Consider the following 24,981-nt stretch of genomic DNA (forward strand, 5'->3'; position numbering starts at 1 on the left):
TTTGGCGTGCAGTAGCCTTAGTAAAAGGGCCACTTAGTACAGTATCTTCAAACACTTCTCATTTGTTCAGATTCTGTTTATTTCGGAATTTCCACCTTGCCACTGTCCTTTTCCATGTAAGTCTTCGATCTCCTCCTACAAAGATTCCCTGTGTCAGTCATTTTATTTTGCTCCTCTGGTAACCAGTCTACAAATTAACCCCATTACTGCGCTACAGAAAAGACAGGGGTCTAAAAATCTATTGTGAAGAGTCTTGACTACTGTAACTAAAGTTAACTTATACTCTGCAATGCTCTTATCTTGACTCTCAGTTCCTGCTCTTACAGCTGCTCTCTTTTCTGAGGGGAGGCAAGGGAGATCAGGAGGCCTCTGACTACTGCTGATTTCAAACTTTTCTATGCCCATTACAGCACCAAAACAACTACTTTCTCCAACGGTCTCTTTTCCAGCTTCTGACCTTCATGTATGCCTGGCCAGGGTTGCCAGGTGGAAAATTTTTTTCCAGCCCGATCGAGCCCAAAAAACAGCCCAAAACCCGCCCAAACACAAACCCCGCCCCTGACACCCCCACCCCCGTGTCATCACCCCCACCCCCGCCGTCATCAACCCCGCCCCCGCCGTCACCGGCCCCGCCTCCCCGTCATCAGCCCCGCCTCCCACGTCATCGGCCCCGCCTCCCACGTCATCGGCCCCGCCTCCCACGTCACTAACCCCGCCCAAAACGTCATTAACCCCACCCAAAAACGTCACTAACCCCGCCCCCCGCGGCCGAAAAAACCGCACTGAAGGCCAAAAACAGCCCAAAAAACCGCAACCCGCCGCGGGCAAAAATTTCCCGCGGCGGGTCGCGGAAAACCGCCCAATTGGGCGGTAAAACCGCCCACCTGGCAACACTGTGCCTGGCCTGCTTTACCTTTTGTTCAGAGTGATGTCATCAGCTCCTATGCATCATGGGAGCTTGAGGCTCTTAGAAACTAAGATGGCTTCCCTCTGGTTCCATATCATATTTAGGTTAATACTTATTTTCATGTAAAAAATACATTAGGAAACTTATCAAATACTTGCCTAAAAAAGGAAAGATTACCTCAAACCCTGCCCTGTCCAGTCTAGTGAGAGAGAGAGAGACAGTGCAATTAAGGCATCTAACCTCTTCCATTGTTCATCCCTTAGAAAATAGACCTGGAGGTGGACTTGTTTCTGCAGCAGCTGCGTCGCAGGGTGAAAATCGGTGTAGTGGGGGGCTCCGATTATTCCAAGATAGCAGAACAGCTGGGAGAAGGGGATGAAGGTAAGAAAAACACACTATGGTGAGAGAGATTATTTTTTACAATTTATTTGCATTTGATATATCGTTCATTGAGCACATTTGACACAACATTCCTTTGCTACTATAGCAATTATAATTTGATTTTATGTTTTATCTGCTTTTTCCTTACTTAAGAACATAAGCTTTGCCATACTGGGACAGGCCAAAGGTTAATAAAGCCCAGTATCCTGTTTCCAATCCATGTCACAAGTACCTGGCAAGATCCAAGAACAGTAAAACAGATTTTATGCTGCTTATCCTGGAAATAAGGAATGGAATTTCCCATCTTAATAATGGCTTATGGACTTTTCTTTTAGGAAATGATTCCATTGCTATAAACTCAGAACACTTAAGAGACATATTTACCATCAGCATCTGGGATAGGTGGAAATTGATGCCCCAGTTAGAGTCAGCTGTCCTGTATTTATGTCGACAGTACCTTTGCTATGGAAAAGGTGACCGGTTTTTCTGCAGTTCTGTAGAATTAGTCATTTATTGGGTCATTTTTCAGTACAGATCAAAGAACAGTAGGGTGATGTGGGAGTGGAAGAATAGGCCAAAGATTAGTTTGAACTAGTTGGAGAAGATTGAAGTTGGAAACTAGGTGGAAGCCTAGCTAAGATGGTGTGCCAGGTAAGAAATCACAAGAACTTATTCAAAGAGCTTGAAAGGTTTGGGAGACAAAAATGCAGAGATTTTTGAAATCTGAAAGATTTATAGGTGGCAGAAAGTATAGTTAAGTGGGAGTCACAGCTGTAGCAGTGGTGGATGAGGTTATAGGAATACCATCAAGACTGAGTTTGCCAGTAACGGGAAAGAATAGAGTTGGAGTGAGAAAAGGAGAGAAGCACAGTTTCAGCTGCAGAAAGTTTGAGAATATGAAAGGACATTCAGGAAGAAACATTTGAAAATAGAATGGAGACAGCAGTATGAGAGAAGGGACAGTCAATCTGTAGGCTATCCACAAATAAATTGGGGCTTGAAATAAGAAATCAGAGCATTTGCAGAGCACTGAGAAAGAAGAGTACTGTAAAACATCAATAAGGAACGCACAAGGATAGAGAAAGTGGGCATTCATCATGACAGAATAAAAGCAGATAGATTAAACTGGATGCGTTGGAGGGATCAACTGTAATAGACAGGAATGAAATCATGATCGATCTGTGGAGTTATAGGATAAGGAAGAGAGAGAGAAGAAAGTGTGGAAGGCAGTGTGCATACCACTGAGAACAGATGTTTTACCACTCTAGTCATGTACCCATGATGGAACCCACTTAAATAGAGACAAATTAGTGAGAAACAATCAGGGAGCTGCTGACCAAGGATAGTGATTTTAGTGAGGGGCTTTATTTTTCAGTGAAGGAAGCAATATGCTGGAGAGAAGAGATGGATGTGAGATAAATCCTAAAACTGGAGGAAGGGTATTGAGGAGCAGGAAGGAAGGATATGGATAGTCATTCGAACAAGTGGTGGTGATGTAACCTCCAGAATCTCAAGAGCCATTCAGTACTAAAGTAAAGTAAAAGAAGAGGTTGGTTAGACATCAAAGTTGTTCCCACAGAGACTTTGGAAACCAGTCTCTGGCCCTCCCCTCAGGGTTTTCAGTTGCTGATGCTATGTTGGACAAAATATTGGTTTGGCTATGGCCCTAGTAGCCCACTTTATTCCACTGCCTATGATAAAGACAGTTGTGAATGGTATGAATTTTAAGAATATTTGCACGTGTATATTTACTGCTCAAATACTGCCCTCCCTCATGTAGTGATGTATAGCCGTATTTTAAGGAGGCATGCTTGAGGGTTGTATTTGGGTTAGAAGAACACAAAGTACAATGTAGACTGACTTTCCAAATTTCCACATGTCAGTATTCACCGTAAATGCAGGTGTGCACATGGCAAGATTCAGAGTGTAAGTATATGCACATACTTTCACTTTGGAAACTGGCTCAACGTCCACAAGCAAAAAGTACCCACAGATGGTGTTCCAAGGTACACAGTGTGGAATTGTCCCTTTTCTGGTGAAGCAGCTAGTAAGACTGGAAAAAGGATGAGTAGGTGGAAATGGAGAACACAGGAGTGAATCAAAGGCTTGAAAAGACAATTTGGAAGAGGAAAGACAAACCAGAGAAGCAATTATAGACTAGTTAAAGGTCTTCTTGTCCCTGAAAAAGAAATGGAAGCATGCAAAAGTGTCACAGATGGCTTCAGAATGAAACGTCAGTTTTATTTATTTGTTTGTTTGTTTTTATTTGAGAATACTTGATATATCTGCTGCTGTTGGGGGGGAGGGAGCATGCAGTATGGGCAGAGAGTAAGTTAAATGTACAGGCATTTTTGGCTAAATCTGAAACAAGACCAAATACAAATTTCAGGCAGGTTTCATTGCCGAAACCAAAATTCAGTGGGCCTCTATTGGACCATTTTAATATACCCATTGTTAACACATGAAAGCTCTGATGTAGGCTATTTAATTTAAAGGACCCTGAGGGGACAGGTCTGTAATACTACTACTTAACATTTGTAAAGCGCTACCAGGGTTACACAGCGCTGTACAATTTAACACAGAGGACAGTCCCTGCTCAAAGGAGCTTACAATCTAAAGGACAAAAAGTGCAGTCAATCAAATTGGGGCAGTCTAGATTTCCTGAATAGAAGTATAATGGTTAGGTGCCGAAGGTGACATTGAAGAGGTCTGTGAAAAGCACTGGATTAATATCCTTTTATTGAGAGATAGAACTGAAAAAAAGGTGCAAAACTTGCTCTTCAGAATGAGGAAATGCAATCTCTACTAATGAGAGAACGTTTCTAGTCCTGCTTCCAGTAGTATGGCGTTGCATGGATTATCAGATCAGCAACCTTCTTTGATTCTCATTTTACTGACCTTTTAAATGAAAAGTCCCACAAAAACTCCACCTACCCTCCTCTCCTCCTTCTTGTACACATTAATTTATTTGATTTTTGTCTATTAGATTGTAAGCTCTTTGAGCAGGGACTGTCTTTCTTCTAGGTTTGTGCAGCGCTGCGTACGCCTTGTAGCGCTATAGAAATGCTAAATAGTAGTAGTCTGTAGGAAACAGTACTGCAGCCTAGACAAGAGGGTCATTTCTCTGCAGTGGACACAATGTACTTTGGGAACAAGATCCTAACAAGCCAGTAAAAAAAGGATTAAAATTACTTATTTCTATCAATTTATGGGGTAATTCTAGATGTAAGCAGATGGAACATACCAGTATTCTACCTAATTATGCGCATATGTGTCCACATATATGCATAAATTATGCGCATATGTGTCCACATATATGCATAAATGACCATTTTCCAGCTACCCGGTATTCTGTAGGTATATGCCAATATTTAACGGCTCGTACTTTTTCAGTGGATGTTCAAAAGGGCAGAATTCGGGTAGAACGTGGATAGGGCACAAATTTACACTCCTAGATTATAAAATAACTATCCTCTACATGTGTTACATAGAAACATGATGGTAGATAAGGGCCATATGTTCCATCCAGTCTGCCCATCCTCAGTAACCATTAATTCCTGGTAGTGTGCCCGCTTTGGAAAGAGTGTACCGTCTTTCAAATGAGTACAGCCTCCTTTGAAAGAGTATGCATTTTTCACTAAAAGTACACCCACTTTCAAAAGAGTGCAAACTATTAATGACACATGCAAAAAATGAAATTTGGGTTTTTTTTCCTGTTGTTTTGGGCAGAAAATGCAAACAAATGCACACCCCTACTCAAAACCCAGGCTGGCACTGGAACTGGAGAAACATGTTGAAGAAGCCTCTGTTATCAAACATATAAAAGACAAGTGACCGACTCACCCGCAAATGCGCAGTAGAGACTCCCCTCTCTGTCCTGCGCTCGTGTCAAGACATCATGACGTCAGAGGGCAGAACAGAGAGGGAAACGGATGCTGCCGGCCTGCTGCTGGAGAGCCTGGAGACGAAGGAAAGGAACATCGCCGGTGCACCAACCTCCACCCTCCCCCCCATCCCCGACGTCGTCGCCGCTACCTCCCCCCGCCGTATCGGGCCCCCTGCACTAACATGACAGCGCCTCTCACCTCCGTGTGGAAGCGCTGCAGGCAGCAGCAGAGTGATCTGCTGCTGCCTGCAGCACTTTCACACGGAGGTGAAAGGCGCTGTCAGGTCAGTGCAGGGGGCCCGGCACGGAGGGGGGAGGGAGCGGCGGCGAGGAGGGTAGCTGGACATGGGGGGAGGGCAGGGGAGAGGGGAGGGTCGGTGGACGGGGTGAGGCCAGGGGAGACAGGAGGGCTGCTGGACATGGAGGGGCAGGGGAGAGAGCAGGGTTGCTGGACATGGATCGATGGAGGGGAGGGGAGGGGAGGGGAAAGAGGAGGGTTGCTGGACATGGGGGGGAGGGCAGGAGAGAGAGGAGGGTTGCTGAACATGGGGGAGGGCATGGGAGAGAGCAGGGTTGGTGGACGGGGGGGAGGCCAAGGGAGAGAGGATGGTTGGTGGACGGGGGGGGGGAGGCCAAGGGAAAGAGGAGGGTTGCTGGACATGGGGAGGAGGGCAGGGGAGAGAGGAGGGTTGCTGAACATGGGGGAGGGCATGGGAGAGAGCAGGGTTGGTGGACGGGGGGGAGGCCAAGGGAGAGAGGATGGTTGGTGGACGGGGGGGGGGGGGGAGGCCAAGAGAAAGAGGAGGGTTGCTGGATATGGGGGGAGGGCAGGGGAGAGAGGATGGTTGGTGGACGGGGGGAGGCCAGGGGATACAGGAGGGCTGCTGGACATGGGGGGAAGGCAAGGGAGAGAGCAGGGTTGCTGGACATGGATTAGGGGAAGGGAGGGCAGGGGAGAGAGGAGGTTTGCTGGACATGGAGGTGAGAATTACAAATCTTGCCAGTTTTAACAGGCTTAACGGCTGGTTAGTACATAAAGGGCCCTGGATTTGATTCACGACAAGGATCTCCTACTTTAAGCTGACTGGGGCTGTACCCAGGGTCTACACATGGGGGCACTGTAATAGCCAGGCCCTTTAGCCAGCACTGTATCTAAATCTATAATTATGTTATGTGTCCTGGGTTGTAGAGGGATATGGAAGAGGCAAGGGCAGGAAATTTGAGACAATAAATGAGCCTGAGGCCCTAGGCCAGTGTTTCCCAAGGAGTACCCCATGCCAGTCGGGTTTTCAGGTTATCCACAACGAATATGCATGAACTTGATTTACATATACTACTTCCATTATATGCAAATCTCTTCCATGCATATTCATTGTGGATATCCTGAAGACCTGACTGGCAAGGGGTACTCCAGAACCGGACTTGGGAAACATTGCCCAAGGCCACAGGTGACTGTGCTAGGTTTAATTAGATGTAACATGCAAGCAGGCTGAGTCTGCTGGCCACAAAGCGCAAGAGCTGATTAGATGTGGTGTTAGGGGAGGAAGGCCTTGAAGAAGTGTTGGAGAGAACTGCTAAGGACATGAATGGAGAAAGCACACACACACACACACACACACACACACACACACACACAAATCAGAGGAAACGTCACTCATCTGAAATGGGAACAAGATTTCATTACACTGTAAACGGGACCGCTGCACCAGTAGGGGGAGGAAGAAAGTCTCCTCCCCAGGATTAATCCAAGCCCCACAAATTGCTACCAGCAGATACTTTCAAATATTCTTTTCTTTTTATTTTTGTTTCCAAGTTACAAACAAAAGCTTCAGTCCAGCCCTGGGGTTAGGGCTGCCCCAGGCAGGGTAGTGCTGCCCCTCACCCAGCAATCTAAAGTCTCTGACCGTTCTTGAGGGCTGCAATAGTCCCCTTTGGAAATACTTCCTTTTCACAGTACGTATCACAAGCTGTGCTGGCCCAAAGCAAAATTGTTCCCTCCTGTCCAACCAGGGTTTCCAGCTCCTACAGTTCTTACACAACAAACAGGAGCAGCTGGGGAACCAGGCTTATAACTCTTCCAGTCCTCTGCCCTTCCCCCACAGCAAACAGTTCAAATCAAAAACAGGCTTCTTCCTTACAACAGGTTTTAAATTACAACTTTTAAACACAGAGCTTTCCCCCTTTAGGTGCTACCTTCCTCAGGGCTCTCCAGCAGTGTTGCCAGGCGGAAAATTTTTTTCCCACCCAATCTAGCGTAAAAACAGCCCAAAACCCGCCCAAACTCAAACCCCGCCCCTGACACCCCCACCCCCGCATCAACCCCGCCCCCGCCGTCATCAACCCCGCCCCTGCCGTCACCGGCCCCGTCATCGGCCCCGCCTCCCCCGTCATCGGCCCTGCCTCTCACGTCATCGGCCCCGCCCAAAACGTCACTAACCCCGCCCCCCGCGGCCGAAAAAAACCGCCCGAAAAACCGCGACCCGCCGCGGGCAAAAATTTCCTGCGGCGGGTCGCAGAAAACCGCCCAATTGGGCGGTAAAACCGCCCACCTGGCAACACTGCTCTCCAGCTCCCATTCCATCCTCCTTCTGCCTCTTGCTCAGCAGCCTTAACCCCCTCCTCCACCTGCTTCTCACTCCACCCTTCCCTCTACAGGTGGGAGGCATCATGTATTGATTAGGGAGCCAGGGAACTGGGCTTCTTCCTTCTCCCTCCCTCTTGTGGTCAGAGGTGGTATATACCCATCTTGTCTATCCCTGGGGCTCCCTTTGCTGGGACGGGCAATGCATTCTGGGAGACGTAGTTCAGGATTTTGTTTCATTTTGTACCTCTGGGCTGTAGCCTTGTCACAACACCACACCTGAAAGCGGTGGAAGCTGTGTCCAAAAGGGAGACTTGTGACCTCTTTGTGTGAATTAGGCAAAGACACTCAATGCCAAGTTCCATAAATGGACTATAGGTTTAGTTATAACCCAATTGCATGAAAATATCCTGAACCATAGATGGTGAAGGAATAGAGAAAAGGACAGAGCGAGAGAGGAGAGGCACAGGGGTTTTGTTCCCTAAAGCAATCATGAACAAAACAAGTCATCTCTTCCACCCCAAAGGCATATGCACACACACTGTTCATTAGGAGAGGGTCTGCCATGTTTTTCCTAGATAAGAGGATGTGAAAGGGCAGTGTCAGCAAAAGGGACTGCTTACTCCACAGTGTGACTTAGACACCACAGTCAGACCCGGCTGGTGGCCCCAAAGCTAAGCAGGGAACAAACAAGCCCACAGCAAAGGAGAGAGAAGAGACATAAAAGTGACAGGGCCAGTGGCATAGCTGGGACTGATCTTTTTTGGTGGGGCTCGACTGTAAATTCCTGTAGGCCTGCTCTCTGGTATAATCAGGAGCTGTAATGCTGCTTGTGCCCTGCCCTCTGCTGATATCTTTCCTCCTTGCTTTCTCTTGCAGTTATCTGTAAGTTTGATTACATATTTGCAGAGAATGGGACAGTGCAGTACAAAGATGGGAAGCTCCTCTCCAGACAGGTAAAACCCCTTCAGAAAGGCCTCAGCTCTTTGTCTTTCCTCCTTACTCTCCATTCTAACCTCCTACCCCAGGATAACGTGACCAGAAAACAATATTTTTTGACTCGTGTATTAGTATGGTGGCCAACTTTGTCCCTTTTTTTTAACTCACAGGCAGACCCAAAGCTGTTTTTTGCACCATTCCATGTACAGATTTGTAGTTTTGATTTCCCTATAAAAAGTATGACTACATCTCCATGCTTGCAATGGGACAAAGCTAGGACTGGCTCAGCCTGTTATAGCACACCCCGTCCTCTTGCTGCACTGCTAATTCAGTTTTGTTCAGTGCTTGCCCATCTTCTTTCAGTGTGTCCTAAATGCTGTTTTGCAAATTAACAGCAACAAGTTATGGTGTCCTCTGAACATCAACACTTGCCACTGACTGGCCATTGAAAGGACTTGCTTCCTGTAACTTCTGTGAGATATATGCCACCTGAGGCACTGGTTCTCAGACTTCTGTATCTATTGTTACAGTATTTTAAATGGTGAAAGGATTATCTGTTGCCGTTTGCTGGCATTGTACCTCAGCCTCTCTGCAACTGCTTATCCAAATCACCCAGAATTCTTTGCTGTTTGTGCCTGGCTGCTTGTCCACATTATCCAGCATGCTTTTCAGTGGCTGTCTGTGCCTGCTCGTCCACATTACCCAGAATGCTTGTCAGCAGCTGTCCATGCCTGGTTCTTGTTCAAATTACCCAGAATGCTTTTTTTTGTGGCTGTGTCTGGCTGCTTGTCTATATTACCCAGAATTTGTTTTTGTGGCTGTGACTGGCTGCTTGTCCACATTACCCAGAATGCTTTTCAGTGGCTGTCTGTGCCTGCCTGGCTGCTTGTTCAAATTACCCAGAATGCTTTTCAATGGCTGTCTGTGACTGGCTGCACCCCCTGCTTACAAACTCCTGCAGCTCTAGGCTGTGGCTGGCTCCACTCGTACTCTACAGCTTCAGTGACCCCCAGAGAAAGATTGATCTCAGAACAGTTTCTGCAGTTTTTGTTTCTTTTTATAAAAGAACTGGAGGGTTACTACTATTTTGACTTCTAAAATCATGTGAGTCCTTCCAGAACTAGATTGTAAGCTACACAGAACAGATACGTTTATGATTAGCTGTACACTTTATATGTCTGGTGGCATTGTAGCAATAAGAAGTAGTACTAATGATGTTCATTGCAGACTTCTAGTTTTAAACTGTAAAGCAGCCCCTCTGCTCCAGCCCTCAGCATAGCCTCACTCCTTCTTGAAATTTCTTTGCAGACCATTCAGAGTCATTTGGGGGAGGAGCTGCTACAGGACCTCATCAACTTCTGCCTCAACTACATGGCTTTACTCAAGCTGCCCAAGAAAAGGTACCTCTCCATCATACAGCTACATACACAATTCATATATTGACACGTCCATACAGACACATACAGCATACATACACATCTGTGTAGCCCCCTTATCTCCCTCAGTTTCAGTGTAAGGGCATGTTTAGATACTGCAGAGGACTGACCAGCTCACTGCACCTTCTGGGTTCTTCCACTAGGCCAGGGAGCAGCAATTCTTTGGTGAGCACAGGGTCAGGATATAGATGGCACACAGGAGAAAATATGCTGTCCACACCAGCAAATATTGTTCTAAAATTAAAAATGTACTGAGGTACTTGTGCAATGATCTGATAAAATGTACACGTTGGCCTTCATTTTAATACCTGCCATACTCGAATATTACTCACCTTGAGCTGCAACTAAAAAAAGGCATGAGCCAAATTAAATAAATAAGTAAAACATCTTGTGCGGGAGTCTATAGAACGCTGCCCTTTTCCCTTAAGAATACTCCCTCACAGTGTCAGAACCACCTTAAGCCCCATAGTCCCTCCCAAAGAGGAAATGACATGGGGGGGATAGATAAAGGAGGACAGCTGCCAGGAAGTATAAAAGGCAGGGCCAGCGTTGGGTTAAGGAGGCCCAGGGAAAGGAGAAGTGGGCCCACAGTGTAATTTTTCACTATCTATGTGTAGCTACCATAACCTGGTTCAGGCCAAACCTTAACTTGAATAATTGTGAGAATCCTGTTCTTGAGGCCCGGCTGGAGCCAGATCAGCGTTTGTGCCACCTGAGGGAAAGACTGTGTAAACTATGCTTTGGGGCCTCTCAGACATGGGCCGAGGTTCAAATTTCCTCGGAATCCGAAGAGACTTTCTCCTTCATTTTCTGTACCTGTGAAATAACAGGTGAGGCCTCGGCCTTTGAGTTAATAAAGTGTCTTGCTATACCTTTGTAACCTTGTCTGGTTGTATAATCTGAAGGCCCACCCTCAACCCTCTCTCATCACACCTATATTATAAAGGCAAATTCCATATCATCAAGCTGATCAATCCATAGACTGGTGGGTTGTGTCCATCTACCAGCAGGTGGAGATAGAGAGCAAACTTTTGCCTCCCTATATGTGGTCATGTGCTGCCGGAAACTCCCCAGTATGTTCTCTATCTCAGCAGGTGGTGGTCACACACAGCAGCAGCTCTGGCTAGGCCTCCAAGCCTAATTCTTAGGTTTTGTTGAGTGCCTGGGGTTGAGGGCTCTTTTGAGCAAGTGCAAACCTGGTGGAGCCAGGTCCCTCCTTTTCTCCCCCCTCCCGCTGGCTCCGGTAAAAAAAAAAAAAAATTTTAAACGGCCTTAAAGGCGTTTATTTCGACGTTTATTTAAACGTTCATTGCAGCTACTCACTGGGACACCAGTTCGTTACAGCTCGGAGCGGCAAGCAGGTAATTTTTACCTTTTTATAGCGGGCAGGGGGTTCCCCGATTCTTCTCCTCGTGGCATATGGCGTCGGAGGGCGAGGGCGCAAAGGGTCGCTCCCCGGATCGCTTGAGCGCTTCTAGAGGGGATGCGGGGGTTTTACAGCCTGATTCGCCCTTGTTGAGTGACAGTTTAGTGACCGATGAATGTCCCGGTCCTTCCTCCGGCGTGGCGGTTTTTCCCGCCATAAACGCCCATCCCCCGCTCCTCGCCTCCGCCATCTTGGCCGGCCACACGGCTCGGACGGCTTCTTCGTGGGCCGCCCTTGAGGTTGGAGACATTAATGCCATGAACGCCCTTAATTTGGGCGACGGCACAAAAGCGGCTAAAGTTAAGCGCCGCTCTTCCCGCGCGGCTCCTTCGCGGAGTGTCGCGCCGGACGCCATTTTGGATGCGCAGCATGTCTCTCCCCCGCTCTTGCGAGCGCCGGTTGAGGGTGCGTCTAGGGCTGTTGCCCAGGCTGCGGAAGGCACAGTCTGGGGGGTTTCTCCCCCGAGTTTGTTTTGCTGCTGCATCAGGCTTTCCTCATGCAAAACGCTGCCCCTGCTCCCTCGTCTGGTAAAGAGGTTGAGGTTCCCAGAGGTAAACGTCCTCGGGTTGATTCCCAGGCCTTGGAGGACTTTGTCTCCTCCGATGTAGATGAGGGCAGCGTGTCTGAGGTCTCCCAACGGTCCTTTGCGGATTCCTTGGAGGAGACGGATCCCCGCTCGGATGGAGCGGATGACCCCTCTGCAGCGCGGCTTTTTAGCCCAGAGGATTTGCCCAACCTGTTGTTACAGGCCATGGACACTTTGAAGATTTCCTCTCCGGAGGACGTCTCTCCCTCAGCCCCTGTTGGCTCTGCCATTATGCTGGGGACGAAGCGCCCGCCTAGAACCTTCCACGTGCATGATGCCATGCACACCTTAATTTCGGCTCAATGGGATGTCCCGGAAGCGAGCCTTAAAGTGGCTAGGGCTATGTCCCGCCTCTATCCTTTGGCTGTGAGTGAACGTGAGGCCCAATCTGTGGCCTACCGTGGATTCTTTAATCACTGCGGTGACTAAGAAAACGGCGTTGCCGGTGGAAGGTGGCACGGCCCTAAAGGACGCCCAAGACAGAAGATTGGAGGCGGCCTTAAGGTCGTCCTTTGAGGCAGCTGCTTTAAGTTTGCAGGCCTCAGTTTGCGGCTCCTATGTGGCCAGGGCGTGCCTGACTATGGTGCAGCGGGCTTCCCCCTCGGATCATTCCTTGAGGGCTGATTGGCCGGCCCTGGAATCGGGCTTAGCCTATTTGGCAGACTTGCTGTATGATGCCTTGAGAGCCTCAGCTAAAGGCATGGCTCAGACAGTCTCTGCGCGGCGGTGGCTTTGGCTGAAACATTGGTCTGCTGACCACGCCTCTAAATCCCGCCTGGCTAGATTGCCTTTTAAAGGCAAGCTGCTCTTTGGGGTCGAGCTGGACAAAATCGTGACCGATCTCGGCACGTCTAAGGGCAAGAAATTACCAGAGGTCAGGGCTCGGGCTAGTACTCGTCCCGGTACCTCCAGAGGACGGTTGCAGGAAGCCCGTCGGTACCGCCCGGGCAAGTCGGGCTCCTCTGCCCCTGCTTCCTTCAAGAGGAATTTCTCCCCCAAGCAGCATTCCTTTCGCAGAGACCGCCGTCCCGGAGGTGCTCCCTCCGGTCCTCCCCCAGGGTCTCGTACCCAATGACGGGGCCTTGGTCCACGCCCCAGTGCAGATTGGAGGACGGCTGTCCTCGTTTCTGGGCGAGTGGACCACAATAACTTCAGACGCGTGGGTGCTGGAAGTCATCAGAGACGGCTACAAGCTAGAGTTCTGCCGACCCTTAAAAGACGGGTTTGTACTCTCTCCCTGCAAGTCTCCGGTCAAAGCTGTGGCAGTGCAGCAGACCTTGGACAATCTGATCCGCCTGGGCGTGGTCGTTCCGGTGCCAGAAAGTCAGCTTGGCAAAGGACGTTACTCCATTTACTTTGTGGTACCAAAGAAAGGAGGTTCTGTCCGGCCTATCCTCGACCTCAAAGGGGTCAATCGGGCCTTGAAAGTGCGGCACTTTCGCATGGAGACTCTCCGCTCTGTTATAGCGGCAGTGAAGGCAGGAGAGTTCTTGGCTTCCTTGGACATCAAGGAAGCGTACCTGCATATTCCCATCTGGCCTCCTCATCAACGCTTTCTGCGTTTTGCAGTCCTGGGACGACACTTCCAGTTCAGAGCCCTCCCTTTCGGGTTGGCTACTGCTCCGCGGACCTTTTCCAAAGTAATGGTGGTCATCGCGGCCTTCCTACGAAAGGAAGGGGTACAAGTCCATCCTTATCTGGACGACTGGTTGATCCGAGCCCCCTCTTATGCAGAGTGCGGCAAAGCTGTGAACCGGGTAGTTGCTCTTTTGAGCTCCCTGGGATGGATCATCAACTGGGAAAAGAGCCAGCTGCGCCCGACTCAGTCCCTGGAGTACCTGGGAGTTCGATTCGACACCCAAGTGGGCAGAGTGTTCCTGCCAGACAATCGGATTGTCAAACTTCAGGCTCAAGTGGACCAGTTCCTAGTAGCCTCTCCTCTTCGGGCTTGGGACTATGTGCAGCTGTTGGGCTCTATGACGGCCACGATGGAAGTAGTGCCCTGGGCCAGGGCTCATATGAGACCACTTCAACACTCTTTGCTGCGGCGCTGGACTCCGATGTCGGAGGATTATGCTGTGCGCCTTCCCTTGGACCCAGCAGTGCGCAAGGCGCTGAGCTGGTGGATGCAGACAGACAAGTTGTCTGCGGGAATGCCTCTGGTGACCCCAGAGTGGATTGTCGTCACGACGGACGCCTCTTTGTCGGGCTGGGGAGCCCACTGCTTGGGAAGGACAGCGCAGGGGCTCTGGTCTCCTGCAGAGGCAAAGTGGTCTATCAACCTCCTGGAACTCAGAGCCATTCGGTTGGCGCTTTTGGAGTTCATCCCGGTACTGGTGTTGAAGCCTGTACGGGTCCTGTCGGACAATGCCACGGCTGTGGCCTATGTCAACCGCCAGGGAGGTACCAAGAGCGCCCCTCTAGCCAAGAAGGCTATGAATCTTTGCCAGTGGGCGGAAGCGAACCTGGAGCAGCTTTCAGCGGCCCACATTGCCGGAGTCATGAATGTCAAGGCGGACTTTCTCAGTCGCCATACCTTGGAGCCCGGAGAGTGGCAACTATCTGCTCAGGCGTTCTTGGACATCACGAAGCGCTGGGGCCAGCCGAGCCTAGATCTGATGGCGTCATCGGCCAATTGCCAAGTGCTGCGCTTTTTCAGCAGAGGACGGGACCCTCGATCCCTGGGAGTAGATGCTCTTCTCCAACAGTGGCCGACACAAGAGCTCCTCTATGTGTTCCCGCCCTGGCCCATGTTGGGCAGGGTGCTAGACCGGGTGGCAAAGCATCCCGGCAGGGTAATCCTGGTGGGTCCGGATTGGCCCAGACGTCCCTGGTATGCGGACTTGATCAGGCTCTCAGTCGACGATCCTCTGCGGCTGTCAGTGGAGCAGGGCCTGTTACATCAGGGTCCCGTGGTGATGGAGGATCCCTCCCCCTTTGGTCTTATGGCCTGGCTATTGAGCGGCAGCGTCTGAGGAAGAAGGGCTTCTCAGACAAGGTCATCGCCACTATGTTAAGAGCGAGGAAGCGCTCTACTTCTACTGCTTACGCCAGGGTTTGGCGTATCTTTGCAGCGTGGTGTGAAGCAGGCTCACTTTCTCCCTTCACTGCTCCAATTTCTTCAGTGTTGGCGTTCCTGCAAGAAGGTCTGGAGAAAGGCCTGTCGCTCAGTTCCCTTAAAGTCCAGGTAGCGGCTCTGGCTTGCTTCAGGGGCCGCCTGAAGGGTGCTTACCTGGCTTCGCAGCCAGATGGGGTGCGTTTTCTCAAGGGAGTTAATCACCTGCACCCTCCTCTGCACTCAGTGGTGCCTGCGTGGAATCTCAACCTGGTGCTAAGAGCATTGCAGAAGCCGCCTTTTGAACCCTTGTCGAGGGCATCTCTGAAAGACCTGACGTTGAAAGCAGTCTTTTTGGTGGCTATCACTTCAGCCAGAAGAGTTTCCGAGCTCCAGGCGCTCTCATGTCGAGAGTTTTTTCTGCAGTTCACTGAGGCAGGAGTGACTATTCGCACAGTGCCTTCCTTCCTGCCCAAGATTGTTTCTCGCTTCCATGTGAATCAGCAGCTCTGTCTTTCGTAGGGAGGACTACCCAGAGGAGTACTCTGCTCTTAAATATCTGGATGTGAGGCGAGTCATCATCAGATACTTGGAAGTGACCAATGATTTCCGGAAATCGGATCATCTGTTTGTCCTGTTTGCAGGTCCTCGTAAGGGTCTGCAGGCTGCTAAGCCTACAGTGGCAAGATGGGTCAAGGAAGCCATTGCAGCGGCTTATGTGGCTGCAGGGAAGGTGCCGCCTATCCAGCTGAAGGCTCACTCCACGAGAGCTCAGGCGGCCTCGATAGCAGAGGTCGGATCCGTCTCCTTGGAAGAGATATGCAAGGCGGCAACTTGGGCTTCGGCTCATACATTCTCCAAGCATTGCCGTTTGACGGTGGCTGCACGGGCGGAGGCCCGGTTTGGAGCTTCAGTGTTGAGGTCAGGGATTTCAATGTCCCGCCCTGGGTGAGTACTGCTTCGGTACATCCCACCAGTCTATGGATTGATCAGCTTGATGATATGGAAGGTAAAATTATGTATAATCATACCTGATAATTTTCTTTCCATTAATCATAGCTGATCAATCCATAGCCCCTCCCAGATATCTGTACTGTTTTTATTCTGATTGCATTTCAGGTGCAAGTTTAGTCTTCAGTTACTTCAGAAAGACTTCGTGTTCAAGTTTTTCACTTGGATTCTTCAAGAGTTGAGACGAGTTTGTGTTACAGTGAGCTGCTGCATTCCTCTCCCCCCCGTTTTACGGGGCTGGATTGAGACATAAATTCTGCCGGCACTCCCTCCCGCTTCGTGCGGCTGTAGGGCAGCTTTGTACCCCTCCCGCTTCGGCGGTGTTAGGGTCAGTCAGCTCCTCCCGCGGTTGCGGTTGCAGGATAAGCCAGATCCCCCCGCATCGGCGGGTGTGGTGTCCCTCCCCCGCTCCGCGGGGATGAGCTGGACGGATTCCCCTCCCCCACTTGTGTGGGGATGAGCTGGGTTAATTCCCCTCCCCCGTTTCGGCGGTGGTGAGCTGGGCAGAGTGTCCCTTCGTGGGTGTAATTCTCTAAGTGCTGAGTCCTGCGGATGGAGCTTTGATATCGACATACTGAGGAGTTTCCGGCAGCACATGACCACATATAGGGAGGCAAAAGTTTGCTCTCTATCTCCACCTGCTGGTAGATGGACACAACCCACCAGTCTATGGATTGATCAGCTATGATTAATGGAAAGAAAATTATCAGGTATGATTATACATAATTTTACCTTAAGTGTCTGTGTACCTGTATAATATAGCTTCACAAAATGAGCCTGGTAGTGCACAACTGCTTTCACATAAATTCTACACCTTCTCTGAAGAAGGTACAAATATGTGCAGATAGTTATGTATTTTATAAACTATGTGAATTGTGACTTCATCCCTGCCCAAAATACGCCTCTGAGAGCACCTGTACACAGATTGTATAAAAGTAAGGGCACAGGAGCCCCAGTCAACCACGTGAGCAGAAGGGCAGCCTAGGAATTGCACCCAGGTTTCCTATATGGCAATATGCAATATTTATCTCTGAGCCACTGCCTCTTTCATCTCTGTGAAATTGTCCAAACTATATTAATAACCTTAGTAGTGGCTATGAGCATATCATTGAGGTAGTGCTGGGAAAAAGGGTTTTCCTAAATTTAAAGACAGGAGATAATGTGGAATACACAGCATTGGTTTCCAGGTAAGATAACCCTCTCCCTGGTCTCTCTCTGTGTCTGCAGAGGAACCTTCATAGAGTTTCGCAATGGAATGTTGAACATCTCTCCGATTGGTCGGAGCTGCAACCAGGAGGAGCGAATCGAGTTCTCAGAACTGGACAAGGTGACTCAGACTGTGCAGACATGAACTAAAGGACCCATTACTCTCATCTACCCCCTCCAGAGCCCTTGGCTGGCCTGATATTCCAACCTTTTGTGTGCTCTATCTTCCCCTCCAGACTGCCTGGGTGGGAGACACAGGGAACATGAGCAGATATGGTGGCAGCAGTGGAAGGGGAGCAGATGTGGAAGGAGAAGATGGAGACACTGGGAGGGTGGGGGAAGAAAGGCAGGTGTGAAATGGCAATGATGGGCCCGATAAGTTGGAGAGGATGTTGGGGAAGGGGGTTAAGAGGCAGAGGATGGATGCTGGGGGAGTATGGACTCCTCCCTTCATCACTCACTTGTAGAGAAAGGTTGTGTATACACACACCCCCTGCCAGTCCACACCAAGGACAGGATGGCAGATCAATTGTACAGGTAACCATCAAAGATTTTCACCCAGAATGCCCCTCATCCTAACGCATCCCAGATTATTGCCTCTTCTAATTATAGCTTCATGCAGTCTGTTAGTAATTGTGTGCCTGTCACTTGTCTCTCCCTTTGTTCTCTCTACCCGCAGAAGGAGAGGATCCGTGAGAAGTTTGTGGCCGCTTTACAGAGGGAGTTTGCTGGGAAGGGCCTGAGATGCACACGAGGTGAGTGTGGATCATTCCAGGGAGCCAGCTGAGAGCTCTCCTGTGCAGTTTACAGGCAGCAAATGCCAGGTTCAGCTTTTTGTCTTCAGGTGTTACAGTGGCTAGTAAGATAAGTTCTAGGGAGAAACACAGTGATGAGATACCAAGCTGGTTTCTGTTTTTTAGGAAATGTACCCCAATTTGCCACTGGATCCAAGGATATAATTATTGAGGTTACATGAACAGGAGAGAAATTGTGGATGAAAGTCTTGGGCTGTAGAATACCAAATCATAGTAGTAGTAGCAAGAAAGTGGAGGGATAGAATGGCTGAATCATCACAGAGTGAATTTTAAGAGGGGGGAACTTATGTATTTAGGTAACATAATGTATAACAAGCTGACTTTGTCACCTCAAGCAACCGTGATCTTTTTGGCAGGACGGAATCCCTTTTGCCACAAAATATATTCTTTAGTAGAGAACAACTTGCAAAATATACTATCCAATGGGAACCTGAAATTTTATTTTGTTTGTATTAGGTTTAAAAGTTTGATAACAGTTATAATGTCAGAGTGTTAAAAGTATTTGAAAATTTTCCCCGAAGAGACTAAAAGCAAACAGAAAGAGGTGTGTATTAAGACATGTATTTGGTGGCATGTGCATTGTATTTTACTATGTACTAGAGTTGGTCAATAAAAATGAAAAAAGATGGCCGCTGCATCCCTTCTCCAGCAAAACTCCTGAAAATCCCTGCTGTAATTCTGTTCTCTTTCCAGGAGGCATGATCAGTTTTGACGTGTTCCCTGAGGGCTGGGACAAGAGATATTGCCTGGATATTCTGGATGGGGAGCAGTTTGACACCATTCACTTCTTTGGGAATGAGACCTCGCCGGTGAGTCTCCGGATCAGCTTCAGCTCTCGGCTTCCAGGCCTTTCTGGCATTCAGCAGTGACCTCTAGTGTTCCAGTGGGGGAAGTGGAAAGGCCATTTTCCCAATGGCATTTCCATGGCAGTGATGGATCTCATGTGTTTATTGATCCTTGATTTGCCACTTTAACTAATTAATAGGACAAAGCAGTTTGCAGGAATGTTAAGGGTCTTTTTACTAAGCTGTGACAAAAGTGACCTTAGTGCAAGTTTTCCCCACATGCTAAGCCATTTTTTTTACTGCAGCCATAAAACTGGCCTTTTATTTGTTTTCATTAATGCCATTAGTGCATGGCCATTAAAAAATTATACTGTATGAGCATTTACTACCACCCATTGTGTAGGCAGTAAGGGCTCACCTGGTACTCTTGTGCTAACCACTAATGTAGCTGTGCTGATTAGCGCAGGAACACTCACTCTCCATGCTCCTCTCAACAAAATGTTTCAAATATTTTTTAGCACGCCAGTGTGGCAGTTAGCACAGGACTCCTGAATGCATCCTGCAGTACACCATTTTAAGCTGTGGTAGGAGTTCGTTCGCAACTAACACAGCTTAGTAAAAAGACCCCTTAGTTATCTTGAATTACCCAAATGAACATCAGCACATAGGGATAGGATAAAAAGTCCAGGTCGTTCCTGCCACATCAAAAGATCCCCAAACAGAGGTACAGAAACAAGCAGCGCTCACCCATAAAACCCCCAGAAGCTGGGCCCCAAACACAATTCGAAAAGTCCTGATCTTATTGAGTTAATCTTTAATAACTGGATGAAAACACAGCATCCAAGGGTGAGCTCAAGTCAATGTGTGTTCCGCAAACACTTCCTCGGGGGTCATCACCAGAACCATGATGTTCTTCTAAACCCACAACACCAGGGGGGCAGTACAGCCCAAAATAGTCCACATCATTCTGTTAGTGAATGAATTCGTTACTTCATAGGAATGAGTTTGTACTGCAATTCCAGTCACAGCAGACAGCACGAGTTAAAATAGTTTAATAAGGAATTTGATATACCAATAGCACAACTGTGTTGATCAAAGCGGTTAACAAACTACAGAAAGAAAATGAAGAAAGGAACACCAATTATAATAGGATTCATCCACAAGGAGGGGTCATAATGGTTAAGATACAGGGGCTGGTGTGCCTTAGTCTGCAACAAACTATTCAGCTAGATAGGGTTGAGGGCCCAAAGGCCAACTGAAAAAAAATGAGTCTTTAGTAATTGTTTACATTTTGGGATAGAAACCGCAGATCTCAAAGGTGTGAGGTCATTCCAATGCTTTGGAGCGATTAAAAACGAAGGCCATGAAACATGACCTTTCCAGTCTCACCCATGCCAGATTCACACATTCTGGTGATTTACAGGTATCCCTTCAGTGTTGTAATGTTCTACCAGAGAACATTGTGGTTCTAGAAGCATGGGTGAAAGGCGCATTGGTTCGAGTTCATTCTCAACTACTGTTTCAGAGCTATGCACTTTATAGCCTGTTAAAGCTAAACCAGCTATAATCTGGCTGTTGATGGGTTTGTTTGGTTTCTGTAGGCTGTTGTTGGGCGAGTGCTATCCATTTGCCATCTAGAATTACTCATTTTGTGCAGTGCCCCTTTCCGGGGAGTGTTGGTATTCGTCTGCTTTCCAGAGAACTTATCCGAACTGTTCTTAGATCAACTTTTTTGCTGTCCTATCTGGATAGTTAGCAGTGATATGAAGTGCTGCCATCTGGATGATTTGTGCCTGTACCCCAATTGGCTTGGCACTATCTGGATAGTCCAAATACAGCTTCACACACGCTGCGTACCAAAATCAATAAGTACTCCCGCTGTCACCTAAGAGGCCAAACATGACCATGCACTATATAGTGGAGAAAAAAAGCCTCAGTAACGCCACCCAGCCAGACTAAGATTACAGACTATAAGGCGTGGACCCGGCCCACCATCATCTGGCTAAAAAAAAAACTCCACGTAGTGCTCCTTAGTATATCTAGGTATGTGTTGAAAACTTCTCTCAACTCAACTGGTAAGGTGACAAACGTGTATATATACTTTATAGAACACAGAATGTAGTTTGAATCAATTGCTTTCTGTTCTAGTCATACAGTTTACATCAGTTCAATACTAATCATCAATCCTGGTGAAACAGCCACAAATCACTTAGCTTCAATCCAATTGCTGCAGTGTTCCGCTGTCCTTAATATCACCAGCTTCAACCCAACAGGGAAGCCCCGTTTCATTTCCACTGCATCAGGGGTTTCAAAGCTACATCTGGGATTACAATCCCATCTCTCTTCTGCTGTATCGAAAAACAGAGCAGGTAACTGACAAAAAGATGCCTATGCCAATCTTTAAATGGATTACGCACCTCCCATTCTGATTCAGACCAACCAATCAGCAATGGTCACTAACTCTATCGTCACTCCATCCGTAGCACAAATCAGAATCGAGGAGGAAATACCACAACACAATCAACTCAAAAGAACCAAACAAAACAAAAATCCAAACAAAAATAATTTTTTGTCGGAAGCATTTTTCAAAAAAATGCCGACCACTCCACCCGGACATTCAGTCCATCTGGTTCCATCAAGTTGAAAAAAAATATCCACTTCTGTTCTGATTGACGCAATGCACGACTCATATCCCCTCTCCTTTGGGAAGGTCTTAATTGCTCCAATACTGCACATAGTAGATTGTCAAACTGATGGTGCTGGGTCTCACAGTGAGTCACTAGCGGAGCCTCCCGCTTCAGAAGCTTGAGGCAGGAGCGATGCTCCATCAATCTTGTTTTTAAACTTCTCATGGTCTGCCCAATATACAGTAGGTCACAGGGGCATTTAATTAAATACACTACCCCAGCCGATTCGCAGGTCATGTTAGATTTCCAAATGCATTTCTGATCTGAACCAGAGTGGGAGGTGCGTAATCCATTTAAAGATTGGCGTAGGCGTCTTTTTGTCAGTTACCTGCTCTGTTTTTCGATACAGCAGAAGAGACACGGGATCATAATCCCAGATGTAGCATTGAAACCCCTGATGCAGCAGAAGCGAAACGGGGATTCCCTGTTGGGTTGAAGCTGGTGATATTAAGGACAGCGGAACACTGCAGCAATTGGATTGAAGCTAAGTGATTTGTGGCTGTTTCACCAGGATTGATGATTAGTATTGAACTGATGTAAACTATGAATAGAACTGAAAGCAATTGATTCAAACTCCATTCTGTGTTCTATAAAGTATATATACACGTTTGTCACCTTACCAGTTGAGTTGGGAGAAGTTTCCAACACATACCTAGATATACTAAGGAGCACTACGTGGAGTTTTTTTTTTGAGCCAGATGATGGTGGGTCGGGTCCACACCTTATAGTCTGTAATCTTAGTCTGGCTGGGTGGCGTTACTGAGGCTTTTTTTCTCCACTGTGTAGTGCATGGTCATGTTTGGCCTCTTAGGTGACAGCGGGAGTACTTACTGATTTTGGTATGCAGCGTGTGTGAAGCTGTGTTTGGAGTTTCGATTTAATTTCAAAGTGTGAGTGGACTTGGTCAAAAGACTATCTGGATAGTTCCAGAGCGGTCTGTAAACGTACTCAGTGGCACCATTCGGACAGGGCCACTGAATATCTCTCTCAATACCTTCTACTTGGATAAATGCTTTTAAATTTTAGTCCCATGTTTAATTCAGACACCTTTTTTTTTTCTGACATACTGGGTCAGACCAATGATCAATCTAGCCCAGTATCCTGCTTCCAACAGTGGCTAATGCAGGTCACACATACCAAAAAGTAGCAACATGCCAGGGTAAGCAGTGGCTTTCCCATATCTGTCTCAATAGCAGACTATGGACTTTAACTCCAGAAACTTGTCCAAACCTTTTTTAAAACCAGTTACACTAACCGCCATTACTCTCCTCTGGTAGAGGAACATAAATCATCCTGATGGCAGCATTAAATATCACCGCTAGTTATCCAGATAACTTAGGACATAATTTTATCCATAAGTTTGGATTTTTATGTTTTTCCTGTTTTCAGATTTGCGGATTTTGCTTCTTTCTCTTTTTGTTTTGTGGGGGGGAGGGGGTAGTTGTTAATACCACTGTGGCATTCATGGTTTAATGGAAAGCATAGCATTTACAAGTTATAAATCTATGAGGAATTCAGATTGAATCATACACATTGCCTTCATGCAGAGCAAACAATTGCCACAGAGCAGTTTACAGGAGGAGGGGGTAAGCCTATAATGAAGAGAAAGCCGTACTAACCTGGAATGAATCAAGAAAAAAATACTAGGAGGAGGAATAAGAACATATCTAACTGTGCTATTCCCTGCTTTCTATTCCCTTCTCTTGCAGGGTGGGAATGACTATGAGATCTTCACAGACCCTCGTACAGTGGGGCACACTGTGAGTTCCCCACGGGACACCATCCGCAGGTGCACTGAGCTCTTCTTTCCAGAGAGGACCAGTGAATCCTGATGCTGGCAAAGCCGCCATCCCCACATGAACTGTTGGGTTGTCTGAAGACATGACCGTGCTGTCGGGAAGTTTCTGCCATCCTCCACAGAGACGGGACGAGAGAGGCTAAGGGATCACTCTTCATGGGCTCTCAGCCTGCTCTTGCCTCCTGGTGTCATAGGTCTATCTCCCATTAGTGCCACAAGTCTCTGCTGTACGGGGAAGAAAAGTGTTGGGAAAGAGAGGCTGGGATCTCTCTTTCTTGGCTGAATCACACCCTTCTAGCAGATGGTTGCACTTTAAAAATTGCTTCATTCTAGGGAATGCACATGGACCTGTTAATATTCATGACATGATGTAATCTATACACTGGAATACAGCAAGACAGTCTCTGCTCCTTGACCTGAAAGACACAGTGACCTTGCACAGCTTCACACCCATGAGAAGTAATGCCTGTATCACTAATTACTCATGTGGGAATAAAGTACAGTGTATCTCAATGGCATACCTATGGGAGGTGGAGCCATTTGAGATTTGTAGGGAAGGTCCACTTTTGAAGAGCCAAGTTGAGAACCGGATACTCCATAACATACCTCAGCCTCAGGCAGCTGTGTGTCTGGGCTACATGTCATCCAGCTATGCAGTGAAGCCCTACATGACACTATCCAGCTGTGAGTAGGCACAGTGCAGCAGTTTGGAAATGAGGTGGGACCCTCATGTAAGGCGCACCGTCTGAAGACATGTTTTACTTTTTGAAACATTTTTTTAAAAAGTTTATTCTTCAATTGGGTTCCTTCTACCTTGGTGAGCAGTTTGACAATACTGTCACTGCATGCTGTGATTCTACCTAGGCTGTGGACCAGTGGCGATGTCATATGACATCACTAGCTGTAAGGACCAATGAGAAATGAGTGTGATTCTTAAAGCATGCTGCCAGGCGTGTGGAGGAGTTACAGGGACCCTACTGCTTAAAGAATTTCAAGCATGTTTGTTGACTGGGCTGTGTTGTGTGAGTGTGTTCACTGTTGTATGCTCTCATGGTACTTCAGAGTGCTCACTGAGCTCCTTTTTTGGTGATGATGTTTAAAAGAAAATATCTAACACTTTAGTTCCAAGGTTTTTGTTTGTGCAGAATAGTTTTTTTCTATAATGTATTATGGACCTCAGTGGTGACGCAGCAAAAGCGAAACATGCTGCATGTCGGCCACTGGTCCTGTTGTTTATGACTGCAAACAAAGCAAAGTCTTTTTTGTAAAAAGTTTTTTTTTTACATATGAGACAAAGGTAAAGATTTAAGATGGGATATGAAGTTGCGCTAAAATGTCAAGAAATTTATAAAAAGTATTCAAAAAGTTAAAATAAGGAATTTGATTTAAAAATTGGACCCTGTGAAGAGGCAAGGTGAGCTAAGAGATATTCTGGCTCTTATGAAATGAGTCACCACTGAGGTCCACAATAGATTATACAAA

The 24,981-nt window shown here is 47.5% G+C and overlaps 1 protein-coding gene across 1 annotated transcript in view; it reads left to right on the top strand.

Moving 5' to 3' along the window:
- PMM1 (phosphomannomutase 1) overlaps nucleotides 1-24,578 on the top strand; it is a 44,805-nt gene extending 20,227 nt beyond the window's left edge. The window contains exons 2-8 of the mRNA XM_030207792.1: nucleotides 1,171-1,288; nucleotides 8,635-8,711; nucleotides 10,003-10,094; nucleotides 17,436-17,535; nucleotides 18,094-18,169; nucleotides 18,923-19,038; nucleotides 23,411-24,578. Of these exons, the coding sequence (XP_030063652.1) occupies nucleotides 1,171-1,288; nucleotides 8,635-8,711; nucleotides 10,003-10,094; nucleotides 17,436-17,535; nucleotides 18,094-18,169; nucleotides 18,923-19,038; nucleotides 23,411-23,533 (702 nt within the window). The 3' untranslated portion in view covers nucleotides 23,534-24,578. The remainder of the gene's footprint in view (nucleotides 1-1,170; nucleotides 1,289-8,634; nucleotides 8,712-10,002; nucleotides 10,095-17,435; nucleotides 17,536-18,093; nucleotides 18,170-18,922; nucleotides 19,039-23,410) is intronic.
- The last annotated feature ends 403 nt before the right edge of the window (nucleotides 24,579-24,981 follow it).

This window comes from Microcaecilia unicolor, chromosome 1 (genome assembly GCF_901765095.1).
Source record: "Microcaecilia unicolor chromosome 1, aMicUni1.1, whole genome shotgun sequence".
Lineage (NCBI taxonomy): Eukaryota > Metazoa > Chordata > Amphibia > Gymnophiona > Siphonopidae > Microcaecilia > Microcaecilia unicolor.